The following is a 22,429-nucleotide window of genomic DNA, read 5'->3' on the forward strand; positions in this document are numbered from 1 at the left end:
AAAATAATTTGAATGTTAACTGTTTGCTTTATTTTACTGACCCATAGCTGTATGTTGCACGGTGGGTGTTGGCTAGTAAAAACACAAAAAAAAAATGTTAAATAGAAATTTGAAAAGATTTTCCTCAAAAAATGTGAAAAAATAATTATTTTTGGCATAGATCTGCTTTAGTCTCGGTGATGCCCAATTTCAATTTACATCCATACACATGTATGTTATAATACGCATTAGTATTTCAACTAGGGCTGGAATTAAAATAACGTACGTGTATTTATTGTATAAACATACATACTACAATCATACATATTTCAGATACACTAAAAACTTTACAGACATAACCATAAACTATATACAGTTTTTATATCGTTTGCTTCAGTATATCGGAAATTCTTTATCTATTCTATAATGCCATGCATAAAGACCACCAACGATATCCCGTATTGTCTGAATCGGAAACTTGTTTCGTATGTGCTGCACTGCTATTTGGGAGTCGTTGCCCCTACGACAAATTAAAATTTTTGGTAGTTTGTCATCTGCAAATTCTTTCGAAAAACGTTCCACAAATCTATTGTCCAATATTTCCTTCAGTGGTACATTAACTGCTGAGGGCAGACGACAAATCTCGAACTCATTCGGTTGCCGTACATCTATTAGCAAATGTGGTTGTGTACTCAAATTAATATATTCCAATACGTTGAATCGTTCATCAGGTGATAAAAGTTGTAGAGGCTGATTGCTATCTGTCGCATGCATACTACAGAAGTATTCATAGTCGATCAGTCGTGTAATCATTGGATTCTCTGAGCAAACTTTGCAATCACTTCGTCGCCCACGCAGCTTTACATTTCTAAACATGCTATTTATTCCATCAAAGATGAGTAATCTTCCAGCTAGTGTTTCACCTACTCCTGTAGCAACTTTTATGGCTTCTAATGCTTGTAGGGAACCTATTATGCCTGTGATTGCACCCATTACACCGCCATCTCCACAGTTTGTTACCGCATGTGGTGGTGGTGGTACAGGGAATAGACATCTATAGCACGGGCATGTGATACCGTGATGGTAAACAGTTAATTGACCATCAAATTGTAAAGCGCTGCCCGATACCAAAGGTTTGTTCAAAAGCACACACGCGTCATTGAGCAAGTAACGTGTAACAACATTGTCCGTACAATCCAAAGCAACATCATACTGTTCTATAATTTCCATAGCGTTGCTGCTGTTCAACATTTCTTTGTAGGTGACAATTTGACATTTTGGATTGAGTTGCTCAAGTGCGCATTTGGCAGATTCCACTTTCGGCATACCAATCGTTCCTTCAGTATGCAATGTTTGACGATGTAAATTGCTCCGGTCCACCGTATCGTAATCTACCAAACCCAGGCGGCCACTTCCAGCAGCAATCAGGTATTGAGCAGCCGGGCAGCCAAGACCGCCCATTCCTATAATTAGAAAGGAAGAGTTTATAAGCTTTGTTTGTGCAGCCACGCCGAAACCCGGGAGTATGAGTTGACGGCTATATCGTTCGATTTCATCATTTGAAAGGTCATTTACTCGCGGCGTGTGAACATCTCCGTCCAAGTCTTTTTCGATTCCGCAGTCAGCCTTAGCGGCACGTTGAGCTGGTTCCAAATTATGAAGTTGTCGGGTCTTGGAAGCTAACTTTCGGCGTAGTTCTTGTATTTCATGACTTAAGCTATGTAGTTCATCTTCAACAATATTTTCTTCTGTAGACATATTAAAAATCAAGTAGTTTTTTAACCCCTGAATAAATAATTTGTTGACTTATCTCAAGGCGAATTTATACAAGGTGGTAAGTGGTAGCAAGAATACAACAAAACAACCATTCATGTATTTTGTATTGCGGTTGTTATGTCTATTCTCAATTCGTTTTACATGTATTTTGTTTTTGCTTTTGATGGATGTACTGTCAAATCAGTAAACCCGAAAAAATCAGCTGATCTAACAGCATCACCTTGTATAGATTCGCCTTTTTTTCAATTGCCATGCGTACAAAACAAACGCACGCACGGTTGCATTTATAACAGACGCTGCCACGTTTTCAGTTTCTATCTAACTTGACTAACTGTACGGTTACACCATCAAGAACTTTGTTTCAAGCAAGGTTAATCACACATACTGTTTGTCAAAATCCATTTGAATTTACAGCTGTGACGAAGCCTGCATGCAACATGATAGCCCATTTTACTTTACAGATGCCGTCGTCAAGGCAACAACTTAAAATTCTTGTCTCCTAATATCTTCCTGAGGTAAATTTGTTGTGATTATTATTTCACAACTCAAGGAAAAGCTCTTTGTTTATTTTACTTGAGAAATGTCATTGCCGGCGGGAGTGTGCAATCTCTGTATCACTCTTGCGAAAACTTTTCAGCAGGTATGGAAATTCGAAAGTGGCGCAATAACATTTCGCAATTCATGGCCCTGCAGATAGTTTGAAAAAAATAAAGAGGTTACATGAACTTGGAAGTGAAGCCGCGTTATAAGTAACGAAATGTCATGGAAGGAAAATGTCAAGAATGACACATCGTAGAAAATGCAGACACTAAGTCTGTGTTTATACATGGAAACTTTTGTCGAAGCAATTTTTTATATATTCCCTTTTGCTGTTGCTTGTTTCATTCACACACGATGACGTTTTTTATATGCAATTGTTGTTATCGGCTGTGAACAGCTAACTCAATTTACACAGACGAACGAGATCACAAAGCGTGTTGCCCGAGCACGAGCAACTCGGTGTCCCTCTCCTTACCGGGCCGTTACACATTCAATTTTTCCTTTTCAATTTTCAATACTCTCACACTTTTTCACTAACACACTCTTATTTATTGCTTGAATGTGCAACTTGCTTTCAATTTTTCCCTTTCAATTGAGTTTCAATTTTGCTTTCAATTTTGATCAGCTTTTCAGCATTGGTATGCGGATTTTGTGAAAATAAAAAAATACTAAGCGTATGCATGTGTTAATCTACAATGGAATTAAAATGGAAAATATTCTTCAGAAGCTAGTTAGTTACATTGTTTTCTTGAAGGCGACATGTTGATAATGAAATTGCTTCTCAAATTGAATGCAACCTACGTAATGGCTTTCAATTTTGATGATTTTTGACAAGCAATGTGTGTGAGGAAATTGAAAGGCAAAACTCTCTTCAAACATCGAGTTGCCTCAACAAAAATTGCCGTGTGTAAATGAGCACTAAGAGAACTGTCAACAATTCTCTACACGGATTTTTGGCGTTTTGAGAAATAAAAAGCGGCTTGTTCTCTAAAATTTGGCCGATTTCGATTCGCGTTTGATTGCACATTCCAATTTTTAAGATTTTTTAAGAAAAAATAGGTCGAAAAGTTTAGTAAAGGTGCGATTGCTACGCGCATCAAACGATTTTGTATTAAAAAGGCAAAAAAAAGCTAGAAGAATAACTTATTCAGATTGCATGGACATATTTTTTGGCTGACGAAATGGAGAATATTAAGACAAATTTTGATAAAATAATGGAAAAATTCAATGATAGTATAACGCATTCAGCACCAAAAAAACTCAGCTTTGATTACTTGAACGATTCATTCAATGATTCTGGTACTTGTAAGTAAAATTGTTACCTATTTACATATATATGTACACACATTTGTTTAATATATTTAACTTTAACTGTGATTACAGTACCGAAAAAACGTCGCCACGATAATTCGCATCTCAGTTGTGATAACGATAGCAATACCTCTGCAAGCAGTGTCCCACCTAGTCCTTGGGAAACCCGTCGAATTAAGGCGGACCTGATTGAAGCCAAGTCTCGGGTAGGTTTGGGATGCAGTGTGTATTACCAATTTCCTTTTAACTTTGTGTATTTTATTTACAGATTTCTAAGCTAAAACTGGAGATTGACCGCCAACACAAGTTGCGTGCGGAGATAGAAACTCTCTACGAAAGCAAAGTAACTGAGTTGAAAAAACAGTGTGAGTTTTCCGCTAGTAAGGTGCAGGACGTAGAAAAGCATTTGCAAGTTGTCCGAAAGCGTGAACAGGGCGCCAAGCAAGAGCTTCTACGTACCCAACGGGAACTCACACAACAAAAACATCGCTACGAAGAAGAACTACATAAACTGCAGCGCGAAAAGTTAGAAATCGAAGATCATTCGCGCCAAATGCAGAACAGCATGGAGAATGAGTTAAGTGAATACCGACGGCACACTGATAAATTAGAAATGGTAAATTGATAGTTAATAACAGAATAACTGCTTGCAGTAGTATTTTTACTAAAAAATATAAAATTTATGAAGGAACTTGATTTGGTAACTGATGAAATGGCAAATCTAAAAGGCTTACTTGATGAGTATAAATCGCATGCAGATGCCTACGAGTCACTTAAAATGGAGCATGAGAAGGACCAGCAAGAATTAGAAACCGCCCATTCACGCATTAAAGAACTGGAGTACCAAATAGCATCATATGAAGATTGGAAGGAAATTACTAAGGTAAAATATATCATCACCAACGTTATACGTTACACATTGCATTAATAACTTTTTCATTAATTATTTAATTAATTTATTTATTCACAGAAATCACAAACGCGTTTACTCAGCATTCCAGATATGGATAAAGAACTTGAGCGTTTACGCACAAATAACAAAAACTTGCAGGAATTATTGGGCAACAAGTTGCTACTGGAAGAACAGGTTCATGATTTAAAAAAACGTTTGGCGCGTGAGGAAGGTGGTCGTAATGAAGCGGTAGCCCTGCAAGTAAAACTTACTCATATGGAACAAGAACTAAAGGAATGGGTGAAGGTAGCACAGGATCATTGTTTACCTAACATGTTGGTCAGTCCGATGGCTCTGCGTTCTCGTATAGAGCAGTTGCTACAAAATGATATAATAATGCTGAGTGAAAAACGAAGCACACAGTCCGAGACAAAGTCCGTCAAGTCAGAGTTGCTGGATTACAAACAGGTATACATAGTATATTTAATATGCAATTATTACAGTTTTTACATGAAGAAACTTTCTATCAACTGTTTTCGTTCATGGTTTTAGAAATGCGAAATTTATGTTAAAAACATAGAGGAACTTAACGTTGCACTAAAAAGGCATAAGAACTTCAAGGAACGTGTGCAACGCAAACTATTTTTAGTTTCTAAGGAACGTGACTGTTACAAGCAGCTGTTGGAGAACTTTGAAAAGGATCTTACCTGTGAGTACTTAGTACTTAACATTGCCTAGTGCAAATATTATTACATTAACAAAATTCTTTCAGTCTCCTATGCTAATGCCGGTGCTGATGGCAATAATGGTGATGTGCAATTACGCTCACGTCTGGACATGCTGGAGAAGACCCTTGTGGGCTATAAAGATATGTGTAGTAATTTGGAGAAGGAATTAACGAACGCCAAGCAATTGCCCGTCGCAGATCAATCAATAGAAAATGTCATAAGTACAGAAGTCTATGAGCATACAAAGAAAGAGTTGGATGCCATAAGACTTGAAAATGAGCGATTGCGGCGACGTAAAGAAGAGCTAGAACTTGAGCTGGAGCATAGATGCTTAAAAGGTGACTTCAACGTGGGCAAATATAAAGTTGTGCATTTGGCGAAAAATCCTGCAGCTGAAGCTTATGAAAACTCTCAAAATTTGATTGAGAAATTGCAAGCTGAGGTAGATTTAATATAAATCTAGATTGTATTATTGTTAATTTAATGCTTAATTATCATCAGATTGAACGACTAAAGCGCCGCAATAAAAAGTTGGAGGAGGACAACGAAGTTACACAAGCACGTCTAAATGAAACGACCAACATGACCATAAATATAAAAGAAATGAATCAATTGCGCGCAGAACTTGAGTCAGCCAACTCTAAAATGAAAAAAATGAAAGAGTGCTACAAGTCAGCTAGTATGGAATTTCGGGAAGTCTGTTATTTGCTTTTTGGCTATAGGATCGATCGGTTGGGGCTGAATACCAACTATAAGTAAGTACTTCATAGACTTTGGTATATGTGCAGCATATCGCATTTGATGGCATTCATTGACCTATTTTCTTTTTTAACTTAGGCTGTCCAGTATGTATGCGGAGAGTCCTGATGACTATTTAAATTTCCGTTTGAATGAAACAAATCATGCAATAGACATGCTTGAAACACCATATTCGGCAACACTCAAACAGTTAATAGAAACCCAATTGGTTGGAAATAAATCTTTACCGGCGTTTTTGAGCTCTTTGACACTTGAGCTTTTCCAACGTTCTACAGTAACCATGTCCTAAGCGCAATATGGGGTTACGATATGTTCTTGCTATTTGAATGAAATTCGTTTGCTTGCCTAACAACTAGCATAACTGATTCAAAATAAATTCGAGTTGGTAAAGCGTTCACATACTTAGACATTTGGAAGGTCCAGAGCATGATAAAAATATAGTAAGGTAGAACCGCTGAGAGTCACTTTTAAAATTCTTGACGTTTCCAAACAATTTAATTTTTAAATTTTCTCACAAACTCACACACACATTTACATTTTCAATCTCAAGCAACAACAATTTCGAACAATTTCATTTTTTTATTTTCACATTTATATGATTTTAAAATGTTGGCAAACTTCAAAAAAAAATCATGGCCGACAAATTGAGAGAACGGTTATACCTTGCTATGTTTTTATCATGGTCCAGAGCACCTAATAGATTTATACCCGGTTTTCTATATTATTTTTGCTATGTAATGCATTATTTTATAAGTACGTATTTCATAATAATAATTGGTTTGGCTAATGCCGAGCTAGCTTAGATGTGTGCAATCATGATTTTTCATCTTGATACTGAATAGACGTTCAAGTATACATATAAGGCTTTTAAAAAAGATGGATTCATTGAATTAAGTCAAGAATTAAATCTTGCGTGTTTAAGTATATGTGCTTTAACCCGAACACTTCAAAATTAAATATTCCCATAATCAGCTCTAATCTTCCAAAACCAAGACGAAATTGCCTAGTTAAGGGTGGTCCCATTCTTCAGAAATTCACGCGGAACATTTCTGGCACGTATCACCACAATGAAAATGTGATTTATTTAATGTTATTCATGCATCCATACATGTTTATCTAAACAACTAACAGACATGACGCTTGTTTTGTCGCGCAACCCAAAAATTCCTTTAAGAGATAAAAAATGTGTTTATATATAGATATGTATATGGACGTCATTGGCAACTAAAAAAAAAAACCAACTGTGCACGCTAATAAAGAATTTTTCGCAATAACTGTTGTACACTAATCACATTGCACTTTAACTTACTTACGATACCAATAAGTTTTCTGAGTCCATAACTTTTAGTTTTGCAATAAAAATAGTTGCAATAAAATTTTATAGTTTCTACGTTTTTCTTATTTTTTTTGTATGATAAGAAAACACCGCGTAATCGATTTATTTGTCGAGTTTGTTATGGACCGACGGCGGCTGACACAAGTAACAATCACACTACTAGTTATTACACATCCGTCTGTCACAGCCTCTTTTATTTCGCAAGCAGCTCTTTTGCTTTGGGCTATGCTTCGTCACTTAATTTCATTTACGCTATTGTTGTACACATTAGCACACAGCTAGCAACCACAATATCAAACAATAACAGAACGTTACGAAAGATTGGCGCAAGAGTTTAGGAGGCAGTACACACAATCTTTAAAGATTGATAAAACTGCGGCTGATATGGAGTCGTGTACCCATTATTTGCAATGCATAATATATTTATACATACATATGCATGAGTAATTATACAAACTAATGGCTATATATGAATGTAAAAAACGAAAGAGTTGCTGGCGAGTAACTTGTAGATTGCCGAGAGTTTTAGTTATTTGAAAAAAAATACTAGCATTAATTGTACCTTCCGCTAACAAAGTGTGAATGTGAAAATCTAATTCCTTTAAATACTTCATAAATTTATACATTTTAGGTGATAAATATATCAATAATATAAAAACAAAATCTTATTTAAACAGCCAAAATCTTGCTGACCTGCTCCGGCGTTTTACTAAATATAGACTCTGGATTGTCGAAATCGTTTGCCGGATCGTGAACACGTTCGTATATTTGCTTGTATATAGCGACGATAACGTTGAAAGCTCGCTTTTGCACAGAGTTGCGATGACCACTGGACATTAACAACTGAACTTGTGGCAGCAGTAACATTTCTGGCATTTCTAAGAAAGCTTCCATTTTATTCATGAATATTTTAAGTAAATTCGCCTCAATTTTGGTTTGATTGTTTTGTAGTATTGTATAGATCGGACCTAGATTTAGATTGGCCACCAAAGAAGATGCTTGTTCAGAAATTAGCGTGTCGATTTGTGCATCTGACTGTGCTTGTAAACGCTCTACGCGTTCGTCCATGTATTCGTACACTGCCAATGAGCTTTGCATATGATAGAGACAGTTTAGAAGATAGACAGCCATATCGATTGTAGGTAAATGTGAAGCCGACTCCTGTACTGATTGCAACAGAGGATCTATAACACAAGATACTATCTTTGTAATGTCTGTTTGTCGCCCATCGACCATGGTAGCTACTGATAGGATCTCTTTGAGCATGTTCAAAAGGCGACCAACACTCGCTGGTGGTACCAAATCCCGCTGCGGCGGTTCAAGACCTAAATTGGCGCTGGCTGGACGTTGTAGAATGCTGCGGACTTGTTTGGAGAGCGAGTTCAAATAAATCTCCTCACTAGACTTTTGTAAATCAATAAGGGTTTGCTCAAGTGCACCTCCTTTGACCACCTGCAATAAAATAAAGTTATTACAAGGCACATACTTGTATGTGCCAGAGACATGGTACTTGTTTTATAATTTGTTGGTAGAAGCGTAATAAGTTCGATATCGCAAACAAAACGATAGTATCCTTTTCTGAAGTCAATATGGTTTCCACGCGCACCTTGAGAGGATGGCATACACCATCAGCAACGTAGGCTAAGGCGGTTTGCGTTTGCTCTGACAAATCTGAAAGCAAGCTTTGTTTATATGTATATTTAGAGATTAATTCATTATACCATTTTTATCGCATTTCTTCAGCAGCAACGAAAGGTTTTCCTTTTCATTCGGTATTGCTTGATGGAGCCATGCAAACATGTCACCAATGTAACGTTTTGGATCATGTGCATGCATTTCAATAGGCCTTGGATTGCCACTGGCACCACCCTCTGTCAATGCTTCAATAAAAAGTCGCACTAGCACAGCACGACGCGCAATAGCGTATTCATCAATTACATATCTGAAAGGATAAACATTCAAGTGTCAGATACCCTATGTTTCCGTCAAATGAAATTTCAACATACTTGAATAGTACTGGTCTGTCTTGGAGCCGACTCATTGCTTCAATTACCAAAGAACCAATTTCATTATTTTCCAGATTCCGACAGTGATTTTGCGTCCACCGATAAAGTCGCTCAAATGCTCCCTCTTGATGTAAAGTCATTTCCTCCATTATTTCCAAAGCTGCTGTCTGATAGCCACATTGCATTAGAGCTCGGCAGTCCGCGTGAATACTTTGGACCCGGTTCAGCACAGTGAAAAATTCTGACACAATTGGTGCATCTTTTGTAGTACCATAAAGTATTTGGTGTTCGGGTACAGTGAGTTGAAAACGTGCTAGGAAAGCCTCGGCTATCTGTTGATCAACCTGAAGCCGTTCGCGCTCAGTCTGCAACGAATTAGTTTGAGTAATCAGGTCATGAGTTAAAGCTTTTGAAGATTCTAAATTTGACTTCATAGCCTGAACAGATTTTGACATGGTATCTAGATCTTCGCATACTGCATCAAGCGTATTCTTGACTTCTCGAAAGGCCCCAAGAAAACTATCGTTTATGCCGACTGTACGACGTTCAATCTCACTTCGAAGATTACGCCGATTTTGCAAGGTGTTTTCAGTAAAAAAGTTGGAAAGATTACTAAGCGCGTCCAGAGTATCCTATGAAAATAGAAAACGTTTTACCTAATTCAGTTAGAGATACCAGGACCACAAACTTTATCGCCTTCCAATCTTGTTTCGAGGATCTTATTCACGCGTTTCTGAATTCGATCCTCACTTTTGGAGTCCTCGGTAGATGAACTCATATTTCTTGGCAAAATATAAGCTTTTCACAATAAACACAAAAAAATTATAAATCTTCTACAGAAAACGTCAACGTCAATAGGTGCGTTCGACAAGTCAAAAATTTGTAATAGTTGTTCCAAATTTTTACTGGATGGCGTTCGATAACGACAAAAAATTATCCAACACACAAAAATTGAGAGAGCAAGCGTTCATTTTGATGCAAGAGAAGCGTTCATTTTGTACTGGCAAAATTTTAGTCAGCAAAAATTATCCAACACGAAAACATATGATAACAAAACACATGGTTGCAATTTTTGTAAACAAACAAAATTGCATTTTCCTAGTTTTGGTATTTATATGCTTTATTGCTTTTGTTTGTATTGTTTTTACCATGATAAAAACATAACAAGGTAGAACCGTTCTCTCAATTTGTCGCCCATGATTTTTTTTGAAGTTTGCCAACATTTTAAAATCATATAAAAGTGAAAATAAAAAATTGAAATTGTTCGAAATTGTTGTTGCTTGAGATTGAAAATGAAAATGTGTGTGTGAGTTTGTGAGTAAATTTAAAAATTAAATTGTTTGGAAACGTCAAGAATTTTAAAAGTGACTCTCAGCGGTTCTACCTTACTATATTTTTATCATGGTTTTTACTTCTAGAAATGTTAATGGCGAACATTGAACGTTCACTTTCCTTTTTTCTTCTATGGAGGCAACATGAATTTCAGTTCGTTTACAAATAAAACTAAACAAAGTCAGCTGGTGTGTCCTCTTCTTCCGGTTTTTGCAAGTAATGGCTAATTTCCTGTTCGTTTAATTTTTTGCTTTTTCATCTCTTTGGGAGAGAATTTTCGCTTACTCTCTTGATTTTGATTGTTGGCTGGTGTTGGCTAATTTTGTTATCGAACGCAGCTAATAACAACAACAACTTTTGTTGTACGTTGCGATCAGCTGTTCATTGCATTGCCAGAGGTAGTTCTACGAAAGGAGAAAAATAGATAATGCAGATTAGATACATTTTCGAAAGAGCATAACTCGAACATCAAATAACTGAGTATGATTTTGGAAAAATTGTAAAAAAAAGTTCTGAAATTTCTTCATGATGTCAAATGGTATTTGTTTCAAAAAGTGAAGCTTAAACCGCGATACGGTAGCACTGGAGGGGCTGTTCAGTGAACGTCAGTTTAGTTTCTTCAAAGAAATGCGTTCTCTTGTTTTTGAACAGCTGATTGGTCGTCGCAAATTTTGCAGCAATTTTAGTGAAAACTACCAAAATCTTATTTGTAAACAATTGAAAACCATTTAAAAGATTGCATATATTTATAACTGAAATATGAGCAAAGCTTTGCAAAGTTTGACCGCTCAGTATACAGATTCGGAGAATGAAGGCGAACCAGAGGATCCTAGCCCGGACTCGTCTAACTCGCAAGCGTCCCAGGTTCCTTTTTAACATATTTTCTATTGTTCAAAAACTAATGATTTCTACATTTATTGAAGGCTATTATTCCAAAACTACCGAGCATCAAAGGAAGCCCCGAAAAGACGCCAACCGAAAAAGAACGGAAAAAAGAAAAGGCGCAAAAAGTCTGTACGTCGCCTGGTTAGTTATAAAGATGACACAGTGATATCCGATGGTGACGAAGAAGAAAGTGCTTCTTCGCAGTCAAACAATGAGTCCCAATCAGAAGGCGAAGACGATGATGGAAGTGCTCATAGTAATGTGTTGACTTCAAGAGATACCAGTAGCAGTGTACAAATGGAAGTTGATGAGACGACTGAACAAGGAAATGAGTCTAAATCGCCAAAAAAAGCTGATAAGCTTAGTAAATATGCTCATTATGGATTTTCTTTACCTCCGGAGCCTAAAGGTAAACCTTCGGCAGATTTGGTCGATAAAATCAAGCATTTATATGAGAAAATGGAAACAACCAATATGGATATGAATCGCGTTATACAAGAGCGCAAAGAATTCCGAAATCCCAGTATTTATGAAAAACTTATACAATATTGTGACATAAATGAATTTGGCACAAATTATCCTCCGGAGATCTATGACCCGCTGCAATGGGGGCCAGAAAGTTACTATGAAGAATTGGCACGTATACAAAAAAGTGAAATGCTCAAACGGCAAAAAGAACGTAAGGACACGGATAAAATCGAGCAGGCCACAGCACTGGCACGTAAAGTCGAAGAGGAAGCTAAGAAGAGGTAAAGGGATTACTGGTGCTCAATGAAAACTTTATTTATTTTAAATCTCGTCATAGAAAATCCAAATGGGACCAGCCGGCTGCTGCGGTTAAACCGGTACCGCCAACATTAACCACCACAGTTACCGGTACAAAAGGCACTGTAATATCTGCATTTGGTTCCTTGCCAAAGAAACCATCAGCTTAAAGTTTTGCTTCATAAAATGTTTAAGCAGCACAATAATGCTATGTATTTTAATTGCCGATACGTACATATAAATGGATACATAACTGAGAAATAATAAATAATAATACAACATTGTTCGTCAATTTTATTTTACAAACTCTCGGTTGCACGTAAAATTGTAAAACCAATGAACAAGTTATTTATTTATTAACAAATAGCCTACGGCTAATACAATTGTTCTTTTATATAAGTTTCAATGGAGAAAAGCTGCAACTAACAATAGAGCCGACTTTATTTCGACTATAAATACGCCCCAATATTTCAAAATTAACAATGTACAGACAGCAAGAGAATACGGGACAAAGTTAAAACAGAAATTTGAAAGATGTTAGATTTACCAAAAGGTATAGAAGATGTGGGGTAAGGTTTTTGTCAAGGCGAATTTATACAAGGTGGTGTTGATGGCGAATTTAGATTTTCGCCGAGGTACGTCTTAATGTCAAAATGATGTGTTTGTTGTAAATTGAATTCGCCTTGTTTACAACAAACACATCATTGTGACATTCAGTAGTACCGCGGCGAAAATTTAACTCGCCATCAACACCACTTTGTATAAATTCGTCTTGGTTTTTGTGAAGAAATGATACAAGGCGAATTTATACAAGGTGGTGTTACTGGCGAATTTAGATTTTCGCCGCGGTACTACTGAATGTCAAAATGATGTGTTTGTTGTAATATGAATTCACCTTGTTTGCAACAAACACATCATTTTGACATTTAGCATTACCGCGGCGAAAATCTAAATTCGCCAGTAACACCACCTTGTATAAATTCGCCTTAGTAGTGTAACTGGCGAATTTACAACAAACACATCATTTTGACATTCAGAAACACCACGCCGAAAACCTAAATTCGCCTTGAACACCACCTTGTATAAATTTGCCTCGAAATCGTGATAAAAACATTACAAGGTAAATTTATTCTCTCAATTCGTCGGCCATGGTACATTTTCATTCGTTGGGACGTTGGTAGACTCATGAAAACAATTTCAAATATCAAACAAAGAATTTTAAACGAATCCGACCTTAAATAATCCGGATATTTCCAGTAGTGTGGTAACGCTGTCACCATTATTTTGTTGGCAGCACTGCATGTCTTCGTTTGCGGCGAAACAAAGCGACAAGAATTTGGTTGTCGGTTGTTGAGGTGTTGTGCCTGATATATTTTCTTTTCTATTTGAATTTTATAATTTCCGATTAAATTTTGCTCAAAGTTCCGCGTTTTCCATAAAAAAAACTAAGCTCTGGTGTTTGAGCGTCATAATCCGTCGCGAACAGGCATATTGCATTTACAATTAAAGCGTAAATGTTCCATTAAAACTCGTCTAAAATATTTGGTGAAATAATTGCGAAGTGAAAAAACCTGATATTACGGGCTCCGTGCTGCGGCTAGCGTGTAAGCAAAAGAAAAAAAAAAAATAATTGCAATCTTTTGTCTTAGCATAAATTGCTGAGCGGCAATTCGTACGAACAAAAAATAATACAACGACTAGTATCTACACAAGTTATTTGGCAGATTGGATTTGCTTCAAGGCTAGATTGCATGTATGGCACCTGAAAACTTTGGGAATTCTGCATATATCCATAATTCCACGTCCCTTCAACATTTTTTTGTTTGAACGTTGTATGCATGGAAAACCAACGCAGGTGTCTTGCCCTTTGTGAGAAACTAAAAGGTAAGTCAACTATGTTGTATATGTAAATATGTGTATATGCACCCTATGGAACTTGGAATCATTCTACTCACTTGCTTTACTTTGTAGCATATATGTACATATACATATTTGTATACCCCTCTCAACATCTTGGTGGGCTTATAAATAATTGTTGTTGTAACAGCATGTATGTAAATTCACCCAGAGTTTTTGGGGAGTGATACTGGATTGACAGTCCTTGGTCAAATATAAAACTGGGACGATCCAGTTATGTATACCCGCCTTTATGGGAATAGATAAGTAATAATAGAATAGAAATCGCAAAGAACAGATAAAACGAAGCACATACCTACATACTTCGCTTTGGCAGATTTCTTAAATTTCTATAGGATATATGCCTAAGGTAATATACAGTCTATTTAATACAAATTTGTATAATCTTTATTTCATGGTATATCTACATATGTACTTAATTGACTGTGAAACTATTCGTGGAGCTTTGTACTTAATTGGACCAAGGGTGTGTGAAAAGTTTGTTTTCTATAAACAATTTTAGCACATAATAAACATACACAAAACGTTTCGGTATACATACATTGTACATTTACCACACGCTGCCCGTTCAGCGAATGTATTTATGTATATAAAAAACGCCCAAAAAGTATTACGTGCACTTTGATGCAATTAAGAAAAATTTGCGAAATGGGGAAAATTACGCGCTTGAGAAGCAAGAAGCAAAATTTCATGGCATTTTCTTCCTAATTGAACTACCTTATTTTCATTGACATAAATCTCTTCCTCCTAATGATCATGCAGTCAAAAGGAATTATACATATTCGCGGATATGCATATGAGCACACGTTTATAGGTTTTATTAAAACGCAACAAGTCATGTATAAATTTATGTAGGCATGTACAATAAGATATAGTGCGTAGCATTTTATGTTAAAGGGCGTGTGTGCTATCGCAATAAAAGCCAACGCCTTAAATAAATCACAACAATTTAGTCATTGCTAAATTATCATTACAGCAGAGTACATAAACAATCGGTTCTGCCGATTTCACCATTCTATGAGTCAAATAAGGAAAGATCTTTATCGCAGTGGTTGCAATTCGACCGCACTTGCTTAGTTTTAACTATGCAGCATTCGAGAAGTTCTTTTCACGATGAAATTTGGACGCATTGCGCAGCATTCCATTACGTTCCAATTAAATCCTTAGTAAATGTAATTGGCGGCAATTACGGAACTGCAAATCGCAAAGTTGGTTTGTGTGCATGTAGGCTTGCAATTGGACGCATGGCTAGGTGTGGAATTTGCTTGTAGCTCATTTATAAAAATATGCATTCGTTTGCTATGGCAGCGGTAATTAGAAAATGCCCTTTTTCGCAAAGTCTATACCACGTAACTTTTATTTAATTTTTTTACATACTTACTGTCGGCCGCTGTGGTGTAGTGGTAAGCAGTGCGCGCTTCCATTCCACAATGCCTGGGTTCAAACCCTGGTCAAAGCAACATCGCAAAAATATAGAAAAAAGGTTTTTTCTTAACAGCGGTCGTCCCTCGGCAGGCAATGGCAAACCTCCGAGTGTATTTCTGCCATGAAAAACAGCTTCTCATAAAAATACAATCGCCGTTCGGAGTCGGCGTAAAACTGTAGGTCCCTCCGCTTTGTGTGACAACATCAAGGCGCACGCTACAAATCGGAGGAGAAGCTCGGCCAAACACTAACATATGTGTAAGCGCCAATCTATTATTATTATTATTACATACATATGTATTTACATGCATACTTACATATGGATATGTATATGTGTTTCTTTATAAGCGTATTTCTGATCATATGTACATACATACATACATTTGCACTATTTCTGTTATATTAATATTTTAAAGATTTATTTCTTCTTTTTTTTCAGCGCGCGAAACAAGTAAACTCTAGTCTCGTCTTTGCAATTGAAACAAATTCCTTTATACTCGTACAACCTATCGCCACCACTCCACGGAAATAAATTTAGCCAAGAAATTATAATTGCGTTCGACAAATAACACAATTAATTCCGAGCTAACTACTTATTTGCCAGTAAATATATTTCAGTACATACATTTCTTATAAATGTTTTAAAACGTCTTGGAAAAGAATGTGCAAAAATAACATAGACAGTAGTTTGCGACAAAATAACGTAATTAATTTTTAATTACTCTCGCGTAGAAAGTTTGCTCGTGAAATGAATTAATTCTTAGAATTAGTTTTTTTTTAATAAATTAAAATATCGCACATTTCGAATCAAGCACCAAATAGAAAAAGCATCAACGTCTTTTGGAGTCTACTGTTAACATGGCGGATTCATATTACCAGGTAAGCACTATTTTATACTAAATTTGATTTGTGTCATCGATATATCGCTAGCTTAGCATGCAAAGATGCCAAGTCAAATTTTGTGATTTTAAAGGAAAGGAAAAAACTTCTTATAGCGATTTTGGCAAATGTTTGAATACAACATATTGCGCGTTTAAAGCAAAGCAAAAATTCAAGCGAATAAGGATTCGATCTCTATTAAAAGATTTCGTACTATTTTGGTTTTGTCGGATTTTCGGTTCCTCTTTTGGACTTAGCAAACTTGCCTTTCATTGAATATAAACTAGAAAAAAATAAAACAAGTACATCCTAATCATGTTAGCTTCTGCTTGTTAGATTAAAGTTGGCATGGATAGGATTTATGGCAACCCAACAGAAACATCCCCGTAGTGAACACGAAATCAATTCCTGGTCGTCTGCTACGACTGGTGGCATCCGAAAACTTACTTTCTGGAAGCAGAGCCGCCTTCTAGGAACGACAGAAGACATCTCTACGAAAATAGTTCCACACAACCATTATCTTTTCACTTTCGTGTCCCGAGCTTGCCGTCATCGGAGTTCAAACATCACCCACCGTAGACGAAGAGCTTGAGTTTTCTTGAGGTACTTGCCCTCTTAAACTAACTCAGCTAATACTAATTCACTTTGGGTAGAGCTTGAAGATTTAATCTATTTAGGGAAGCCTTAGTAATGCCGCTACATCTTTCCACCGACGGTCGGCTCTACGTAACGACCCAGATTTATATGCATGCATATATCTGCCCAAGTATGGTCATTCCAGAAGCATTCCCCAGTTCGGTGGGTGGCATTTTGATAGATTTGTCCATCGGCATAGTTCGATACAGACTGTAGTCAAGTATGTATTTTGTGTACATTGTCTGCGTGTGGTCATTGTGTACATGATGCCGAAAGCGCAAGTGAGCTGTTTTAAATAGCTTTGGGACAATCAGTGGTCACCTCAATAAACAAGCTCTCTTCTTTTAAGACTGTACCACCCAATCCCTTGCGAATCGCAGCAGGATATCAGAAAAACTGGACTTTGACATGAAAAACTCTAAAATGAATATCCTATATGAAGCATTTTATTCCATTTGGTAATACCAATTCCTAATTAGTTGTGTTGAATTAAAAAAATTTCTCGTGTTTCTGCTTGGAAATCAAAATATCTTACTAAATATAAACTTTATGAGGATTGCCAGCTCATGAAAGCCATACATTCAATTAAAGTTTTCAAAAATTTTACAAATGTCAGTGAATACTTTGCAATTTGGCGAACATTGAAACCTGCTTTTTTATTTTCATTTATTTTTACATATATCGCTAGTGATAATGGCCGAGAGTAGGTTGTTTGTGGGCATGTTGAGTAGGTGAGGAGCAGGTTTTGCACACTTAGCAGTGGTAAGAGAGAAATTTTTTGAGCTTTGCTGCTTAATCACTTTGCTGACTTTTTTCGCGCTTTGCTTCCCTCATTTAATTTTGCCTTGCGTGCTTCACACCGCTTCACTAAGCTCTGATCAAATCCGATATTCTTTCAGCGGTCAATGCCTGGCTCGTTGCGACTACTGCTGGCTGGTTTGCCTCGTTTTTCGGTTTTCAAGTTTAAGCGATTTTATTTAAAAATCGGAAACTTCAATTGCCATGACCTCAGGCTCGCTGTTGTGCTATATATACCCTTGTATACCCTAATTACATTTAAATTTAATATTTATTCCATAATACTCTCTTAAGTATTTTTTATTTGGAATTTTAGTAGGTCAGATTGACATTTAGATTCCATAGGATTTTTAATCTCTAAATCAGCTCTGATAAGTATGTGTAAACACATACCCATATTGGGATGTAACAGTATGTAAAATCTTTTCGCAGCATATGATTACGGTTTTTTTTGCGAAAACTGGTATTCAAACTGTAATCAAAATATTTAGCACACCAGCTTGTTGTGTCCCCTATTCCAATGTCGCAGTACACCGGTCGCATTACATCCAAATACTACTTCTGGCAACATCGAAAATTGGGACAAAGCCATAAATGTTGCGGTTAACTAACGACAAGTTGCAACTTTTTTATTTCTTACGTTGTACTACTTAATTCTAGTTAGCATGCATGTATGTGTGTGTATGTATGTTTTTTGAGGGAAACGGAAGCGCAAAATGTGAAGAAAATACATACAATTACAAAAAAAAAAAGTGCAAGTTTACAAAATCCGAATCAAATCTACTTTCATGCAGGGCATTTACTTACCTTTCCAACAAATTCCTAGAAGTTTGTAATTACAATTGAAATGCGAAATTATCGGCCATCACTTTCACTGCACAGCGGCCGTTCAGCTGTGTGAGTGCACACCTCTGAGTGAAGTTAGAGGCAAAGCCAGAGGAAGTGGCACTTGCAGCCGCTGTAGGTTAAAAGTCAGACTGTGTAATAGTTAGGGCACGAATAGATCGTCATACGTGCCACATACAAACATAGTACATACATACCACATACAAACAAAAAAAAAAAACGTTGCAGCAACTGTTACTGTCCAGATGCAACGATGAAATAATTTAGCTCAACTTGTTTGTAAGCTGACGACGCAACATTTCCGTGCTCTACAATAAAGCATAACCGTACTTATAAATGTACATACATATGTATGTGCATAAGGGTGGTCCTTAAAAAATCAAATGGACGATTTTTTTAGTCTTACCCCCTCACACAGGGGGCAAAGTACAGATCCCTGTATAGATATTCAAAAAATTAAAATTAAACCATAGTCGAAGATATCACATACACATTTTGGTATGCCAGATGCCTCTATGGACTCAAAAAATTAAAAATATACAAATATATATATTTTTTATTTAATACCTAAAATCGATACTAATGAAGTCAAGGATATCACATATAAGTTTTGGTCCCTTTTGGAGTCGGTTAAGATGTATTCATAGCGTAATCTGAAATTTGACCTCTGTGCGGTAAGCCTTAACCGACTTCAATCGGGACCATATTTTATATGTGATATCTTCGACTATAGTAACATCGACGTAGGATTTGAAGCTTAGGAAATCTGGTGTACAAATTTTCTTCCTACATTTAAGGACCACCCTAATATACAAATACATACATACCTGTACAGCAGCGGTCAAAATTATAGTAGCGAAATTCAAAATGATATTAATTGTAACTCAGGTTTATTTATTGATTTTTAATAATTTTCATTTAAAATATATGTATGTAGTTCGTTCTAAAACAGAAACCATAGAAATTAAAATTTCAAAAATTGCACAAAGTTCACAAAATGAATCCCAACTTCAAAAAATTTGCATCAAAATTTCAAACTTTTTATTCAGAATTTTTAGAAAATTTTCGACTATGCAGTTTTGCAGCCCATTCAATTTTAGTCTAACAAAGTGCAAGTTTCAAGTCACTAAAAATTACCGTTGATTTTTTAGAATATTTTTTTCTTGGTGAGGGTGTTCAGCATTTTCTTTCATGTAACGTATGAACAAAATCTATTTTTATGTGAAAGAGAATGCGCAACACCCTCGACAAAATTTTTCGTAGCTCCCTCTATTTGTGTAACAACATCAAAACGCACAACACAAATTGGAGGAGAAGCTAGTCCAACCACTTATCACATGTGTACTCTTTCTCTTTCCGTAACTGTAGCATTTACATGCGACACAAATTGCAATTGCTCGGGAGCTTGTTGATTGCGCCTGTGTGTAGTTTGAGTGCATTGTGCGCAATTTCGCCAATGCTTGCCGATTTATTTTCCTCTCCCCCTTTCTATCTTTCGCTGCTCGCTAATTATATACACTATCCAGCTACGTAAACGTGCAACATACTCAGACATACTACATACACATAATAGCTACAACTAAAATCACCGTTGTAAGTTGTGATTGGGGTAAATGCTCAGCTGTTGCTCCGTTTTTTGAACTTGTATTTACAGATTTTGCGCCACAGAGTCACAGCAAGGCTATCAACAAGAAAAAAGTACGTGTATACATTAGGGGGGTTAAAAAATGCTTGTGAAAAAGTACAGTCTTCCGACAACAAAATATTTGGGGGTCGCTCAAAGCGCTCAAAGTTTTCCATGTATTTTATATGGGAAAAAAACAACTTTTCGTAGAAATGGTAAAGAATTCTTGAATATCAACATTTTTCGATCGGAAAGCTTTGTTTCTCTTCAGGAGATTCACAATAATAATTTATCTAACCATTTTTTCATAGTAACTATATTTTATAGGTCCGCCAAAAACAACAGTAAATGCCAGAAAATGCAATGGGGGATAAATAGAAAATCTTTAGTATTAAAAAATGGGTTAAATAAACAATGGTTTCCTGAAGAAACCCAAAGTCTTCCGAACGAAAAATATTGATTTGTCAAGAATTCTAAACATACCATTTCCACGAAAAGGAAAGTAGTTTTTTCCCATATAATATTCATGGAAAACTTTGGGCGTTTTGAGTGACCTCTAAATATTTTTTGATTTCAAAATAAAAAAAAAGATAGGGGTATATTTTTTCGATATAGGGGGTGAGAGTATTCAAATCGGACTTCACTTATTTTGGACCACCCTAGACCAGCAGCAGCAGTTTTTATGACGATGGAAGCGCCAGCAGTGCCAGCAGGCTAATCACCGCAACTAGCCCCAATTGAAGGCTTCAAGTTGAAGCGCGCTGAGAATTAACTTGTGATGCTTGTTTTTTGTTTATTTTGCATTTGTGTTATGCTTTGTTTTTGCTTTGACCAAGCGTCCATTTCCATCTCTTTTTAAAATACCTACTGGAATAGATACTTTATGCTACTCTATTCCAAGTCCACATTCGGAATGCCTCAAATCACGAATCGGAAGAAAGAATAATCCTACTAAAACTCACTAAAATAAAGTTGACGTTTTGTCAGAGCAGCGAGTTTCAAACAATGTATGGCTGATTCATACGCGTCTAGATGCGTTCCCACGATAGTCGAATCTACGCAAACGGGACGATCCAGATTCATATCTGGCTAAAGACTAGCACTCCTGCATCATTACCCAAAAACGCGTCTGGATCTATGTACTATTTCCGCCCTATCTGCAGTCAAACCGCTATAAATCTTTGCACTGTTGTGCGAACTCGCCAAAACCCGAAATCGAATCTAGTTAAGCAGACCCTTGTGCCGGAAATTCGTCGTACGATTCGGGAGTACCGCCAACTTCTTGTAAATCGTTACTTAAAGCATAATATGGTAAACAGGCAAATATGTAAAAGGATGGGTTCAACGGTAATTTGAAACTTGTACTTTATTCTACTAGAATTCCATGGGATGCAAAACTTCATATTTCTGGGAAATCTAATTAAAAAAAAAAATAGAAATTTTTACGAAAGTTTGTTGAATTTTATTTAAATATTGAACAATGTTTGAAACGTGAATTTTTTTTTTTTTGGTTTTGTTATAAAAACATAACCAAAATTAAATAGCAAAAAATGTAGTGCGACTATAATTTGTTCGACCACTGTAAGTATGTATTTATATGGGCATGGTATTTACAAAAAATGTTGTAAATGATTATTTACATCCCACGTCTGGATATTGTTCATCCTCTTCAGCCAGATAAGAAGCTTGACCGTAATAGAAAATAGTTAAGAGGTTTTCTATGCCAAGCAGCGGACTCGGAACATACCGAATATTAGCACACACTTCCATCATATACTCGGCTTAGGTATCTGCTTTTCGGCCGCTATGTCCGAGTGGTTAGAGATGCGTACTACCACTTGGTGGGAGCAAGGTTCGATCCCTGGTCAAAGCAATATCCCCAAAAATATAGAAAAAGGTATTTTCTTAAGGGAGGTCGGTCGCACGCCACGGCAGGCAATGACACACAACCGAGTGCATTTCTGCCTTGAAAAAGCTTCTCATAAAATCAATTTG

At 36.5% G+C, this 22,429-nt stretch overlaps 5 protein-coding genes across 5 annotated transcripts in view; 3 read left to right on the forward strand and 2 right to left on the reverse strand.

Moving 5' to 3' along the window:
- Positions 1-246: 246 nt before the first annotated feature.
- Positions 247-1,966, reverse strand: LOC118742617 (adenylyltransferase and sulfurtransferase MOCS3). The gene has a single exon (XM_036474824.1). It carries the CDS (start codon positions 1,735-1,737, stop codon positions 373-375), a length of 1,365 nt encoding a protein of 454 aa, XP_036330717.1. The 5' UTR covers positions 1,738-1,966; the 3' UTR covers positions 247-372.
- A 1,285-nt stretch (positions 1,967-3,251) lies between these two features.
- Positions 3,252-7,141, forward strand: LOC118742620 (mitotic spindle assembly checkpoint protein MAD1). The gene is made up of 10 exons (XM_036474832.1): positions 3,252-3,600; positions 3,679-3,812; positions 3,875-4,222; positions 4,295-4,489; positions 4,577-4,966; positions 5,051-5,207; positions 5,271-5,668; positions 5,728-5,981; positions 6,064-6,402; positions 6,668-7,141. The coding sequence occupies exons 1-9, from the start codon at positions 3,477-3,479 to the stop codon at positions 6,272-6,274; spliced, it is 2,211 nt and encodes a 736-aa protein (XP_036330725.1). The 5' UTR covers positions 3,252-3,476; the 3' UTR covers positions 6,275-6,402; positions 6,668-7,141.
- Positions 7,142-7,396: 255 nt separating this feature from the next.
- Positions 7,397-10,208, reverse strand: LOC118742623 (conserved oligomeric Golgi complex subunit 6). The gene is made up of 5 exons (XM_036474834.1): positions 10,016-10,208; positions 9,328-9,959; positions 9,043-9,263; positions 8,832-8,992; positions 7,397-8,773 (listed from the first exon to the last, which is right to left on the reverse strand). The coding sequence occupies exons 1-5, from the start codon at positions 10,103-10,105 to the stop codon at positions 7,991-7,993; spliced, it is 1,887 nt and encodes a 628-aa protein (XP_036330727.1). The 5' UTR covers positions 10,106-10,208; the 3' UTR covers positions 7,397-7,990.
- Positions 10,209-11,278: 1,070 nt separating this feature from the next.
- LOC118742625 (SAP30-binding protein) lies at positions 11,279-12,590 on the forward strand. The gene is given in 4 exon segments (XM_036474836.1): positions 11,279-11,523; positions 11,583-11,647; positions 11,649-12,293; positions 12,350-12,590. Coding segments are annotated over 4 exon segments (945 nt in total). The 5' UTR covers positions 11,279-11,418; the 3' UTR covers positions 12,480-12,590.
- A 1,034-nt stretch (positions 12,591-13,624) lies between these two features.
- Positions 13,625-22,429, forward strand: part of LOC118742618 (serine/threonine-protein kinase N) — a 131,729-nt gene continuing 122,924 nt past the window's right edge. Inside the window, exons 1-2 of the mRNA XM_036474828.1 lie at positions 13,625-14,193; positions 16,091-16,530. Coding sequence (XP_036330721.1) covers positions 16,510-16,530 — 21 coding nt within the window. The 5' untranslated portion in view covers positions 13,625-14,193; positions 16,091-16,509. The remainder of the gene's footprint in view (positions 14,194-16,090; positions 16,531-22,429) is intronic.

This window comes from Rhagoletis pomonella, unplaced genomic scaffold, assembly GCF_013731165.1.
Source record: "Rhagoletis pomonella isolate Grant_MI unplaced genomic scaffold, Rhpom_1.0 Rhpom_scaffold_00007, whole genome shotgun sequence".
Classification (NCBI taxonomy): domain Eukaryota; kingdom Metazoa; phylum Arthropoda; class Insecta; order Diptera; family Tephritidae; genus Rhagoletis; species Rhagoletis pomonella.